This window comes from Octopus bimaculoides, chromosome 19 (genome assembly GCF_001194135.2).
Source record: "Octopus bimaculoides isolate UCB-OBI-ISO-001 chromosome 19, ASM119413v2, whole genome shotgun sequence".
Lineage (NCBI taxonomy): Eukaryota > Metazoa > Mollusca > Cephalopoda > Octopoda > Octopodidae > Octopus > Octopus bimaculoides.
This window is the reverse complement of record NC_068999.1, coordinates 2529069-2532521: the sequence shown is the minus strand read 5'-3', so window position 1 is coordinate 2532521 and position 3453 is coordinate 2529069. Positions and strand designations below refer to the sequence as shown.

At 33.6% G+C, this 3453-nt stretch overlaps 1 protein-coding gene across 4 annotated transcripts in view; it reads left to right on the top strand.

The window, feature by feature from the left end:
• Positions 1 to 3433, top strand: part of LOC106880378 (protein MFI) — a 9553-nt gene extending 6120 nt beyond the window's left edge. For all 4 annotated transcript variants that reach the window (XM_052974770.1, XM_052974769.1, XM_014930266.2 and 1 more), the window contains exons 4-7: positions 333 to 495; positions 798 to 931; positions 1977 to 2041; positions 2607 to 3433. In XM_052974770.1, coding sequence (XP_052830730.1) covers positions 333 to 495; positions 798 to 931; positions 1977 to 2041; positions 2607 to 2703 — 459 coding nt within the window. In that variant the 3' untranslated portion in view covers positions 2704 to 3433. The remainder of the gene's footprint in view (positions 1 to 332; positions 496 to 797; positions 932 to 1976; positions 2042 to 2606) is intronic.
• The last annotated feature ends 20 nt before the right edge of the window (positions 3434 to 3453 follow it).

The window sequence follows — 3453 nt, the reverse complement described above, 5'->3', positions numbered from 1 at the left end:
CATAGCCAGAAAAATTATACCAATTCCTTCAGCAAACAAATTTTCCAGTTGTGGGGTGTGTGTGTGTGTGTAAATATTTAATTGTAAGGAAACTGAATAAAGTGAAAGCATTGTTGCATCAGTTACGACGACGAGGGTTCGAGTTGATCCACTCAACGGAACAGCCTGCTCCTGAAATTAACGTGCAAGTGGCTGAGCACTCCACAGACATGTATACCTTTAACGTGGAGTATTTGTTTTTAAGTGGATACCGCATTAATGAAGTTGTTTTCTGAGAATGTTTATGATTTCTTCTGATGTTATTAATTGTTTTTTTAAATTTTATTTTATAGGGTTGTTTTCCTCCAAATATTTACTACAAGATATATACGGAAAGGAATATCATTGACCTCTGTGCTATCAGTCCAAAAAACTATTGTACCAACAAGATGAAATTACCTCTTGCACTACATTCTAACAATAAACAATATGACATTTTTCTTGCTCAAAATAACGGTATGGAATTGATGAAATGTTACTTATATATCGTACTTTTTCTCCCAATTAAAAATCAGTCCAAAGAATTTGATGTTGAAACATATTTAGTATGAATTAACAGTTAAAAATACCTAATCCTCTTACCAGAGCAGTGTAGTTCCTACAACAACTATTTCATGATATTCTAAAAGAAAATTTCATGTTGGAAAAAAAGTACAAATTAATGTTGATAATCTTGATAAAAGTAACATATCTCAGACAATTACTGAAGAGTTTTGTTTTAGCGTTGAAGGAATCTTAGTGTTTCTTTATTTTTTTAGATATGAGCGACTGGTATCGGCGTACCGAAAATAATGGCTGGAGATTGGTGTCTGGTCAATTCCTTTGTCCTTACAAAAACGATCAGCTAACTTTGGAATCATCTCAAACAAAGTATTTATTTCACCCCAGTAAGGTAGATATGCTTGCCAATTTAAATTGAAAACAACTGATATTAAAATCAATATTTCTGATTCCTTTGTTTTCGTTCTCTTAGAATGTAGACATCTTACAAAAGTGTATCTTCATTGACTGACTTCAGCATAATTTTACATTAACCTTCCCATCATTGTTATAACCAACTTAGTCTTTTAATCTAACAATTGGGTGGATTTTGTTGCTTGTATTGTTATTATGTAAGAATGGATATTTAAACACCAATTATTGAATCTTATTCAGTGCTCGAGATATTTTACTGCATCTATTTTTTCTGAGTCTTACATTTCTTAGTCCAAATTTTTCCAGAACTGACTCCTGTTCCCTGTTTAGATAAAATAAATTTCAAAAAGATTTTGCTATACATCCTATTTGGCAAACAACACCACATACTGGAACCCGAACAACCAACTTCACCTTAGATGTGAAAAAAGCACCAGCAGCTGAACAAAAATTCTTTGTGCATGGCACAAAAGATTGTGAAGCAGCTGACCTGGCTACATTGAGCTTAGGCTTGGGATTGCAATCACTATCACATGAGGCCACCACAGTCAACAGATACAGGATGACCACCACTAACACCAGCACAGGCATCACATTCATTCTTATTGAATTCCAGAGGTCTGTTGCACTTCAACAATAGAACAAAAAAACCTCTTTCTTGAGAGATCTTGCTGCATGCAATGAAGCTCGATGTATAGCACTCAGGGAAATATATCTTAGACTTGATATGGTGGATGCAAAAGTATACATACTGAAGTATGTTGTACTATGAACAGACAGAAAAGAAAGGAGTTACAATGAAATTGCAGTATACATCTGTGTGTGCTTTACACCCCAGGTCCTGCTGTCATATTTAAATCCAATCTGAACTTTCATAAAAGCAAACTAGAAATTGGTTCTGCAGCAAATTTTAAAATATGTGATTATTTGATGAATATCTTTGTAGTCTGTCTCCAATTTCAAGAAAAACCAAAAGCATTTTAATGGAAGACACTTATTAAAATGAAACTTTTTTAATGTAGCTCAAGAGAAAACAAAATGCTGAACAAAAGAAGAAATTACTTCAAATAGAATGGAAGAAAAAATTGTAAGTAAAATTTATACATAATATTTTTGCATCAGATATAAACTATTGACATAATTCTGATATTCTATTAATATTTTAATGTTCATTCAAACATGTCTTTGCCCTTGTGGTTGTAGTTAATTACAAGAAAAATAATTTCTTCTTAATATAATCACATTTCTTCATAAGAAATTTGAATTTGAAACTAAGAAAAATGTGTATGTATATATATATGTATATATCGCCATGATCGACCGCTGGCCACTAAAGCTTTTTTTTATTCTCTCTCTGTTTATTTTCTCGTGTTCCTTTCTGTTGAAGAGCATAGGCTCGAAATGTAAAAGACTTTCTCACCTTCCCGAGCATTAAACTAATACACCCGTTTATTGTTTACACACCTGTCTTCATCTTTTGTTTTTTTTGTAAATTCCAACTATACACACACACACATACATACATACATTTCACCATGTACATATATTTTCCTGTTTTGATGCACCAATAATCATTACAGAAATAAATTGGTTGATATTACTTTTAAAGGTTTACCTGGTAACTAATGTTTTAATGAAAGCATCTATTTTAGGTACAGAGGTGACTTTGAGAAATTATCTTCCGAGGAAGACCACTGTGAAGTGAATAATTTGCTTGATTGGGTTGATGCATTGGATTTTGAAGAGTAAATTACTTCCTTATTTCTTATATTTACCTCGTCTTTTGACTATGATTTAAAATTTCTTCACAGGTTATTCGGTTCTCAAGTTAATTCTCTTCAGTAGAAGCCTTGGTCTTTACCACTTTGCCGTAACAGATTCCATTCTTTTGAATTAAGTCTGAATATTTCATTGCAGGGAAAGGTCAATATTGGGGGTTAATATGAGTTAGAAAAGGGCCAGAGGCCCACCGACAGGACACAAACCACAAAGCTATCACTTTCCAAGCAAACATGCTATAGAATGCCTACAATTCCTTTTCTCAAATTATGTTCTATAAATATCGGTTTCAAATTTTTGCACAAGGCCTGCAATTTGGGGTAAGGTGTAAGACAATTACATTGACCCCAGTGTTTGACTGGAACTTATTTTATCAACCCCGAAAGGATGAAAGGCAAACTAGACCTCAGTGGAATTTGAACTCAGAACACAAAAATGGATGAAATGCTGCTTAGCATTTTGCCTGGAGTGATAACAATTCTGCCATTTTACTACCTTAAGTTCTATAGATATTGTCTTCAAATTTTGGCACAAGGCCAGCAAGTTCGGGGGAGGGGATAAGTTGATTAAATCAACCCCAGGATTCAACTAGTACTTATTTTATCGACCCCAAAAGATGAAAGGCTATGTCCACCTCGTTGATGCTTGAACTCAGAACATAAACACACAACGCCATGAACCATTTTGCATTCTAACAATTCTGCCACTTGACAACCAAAA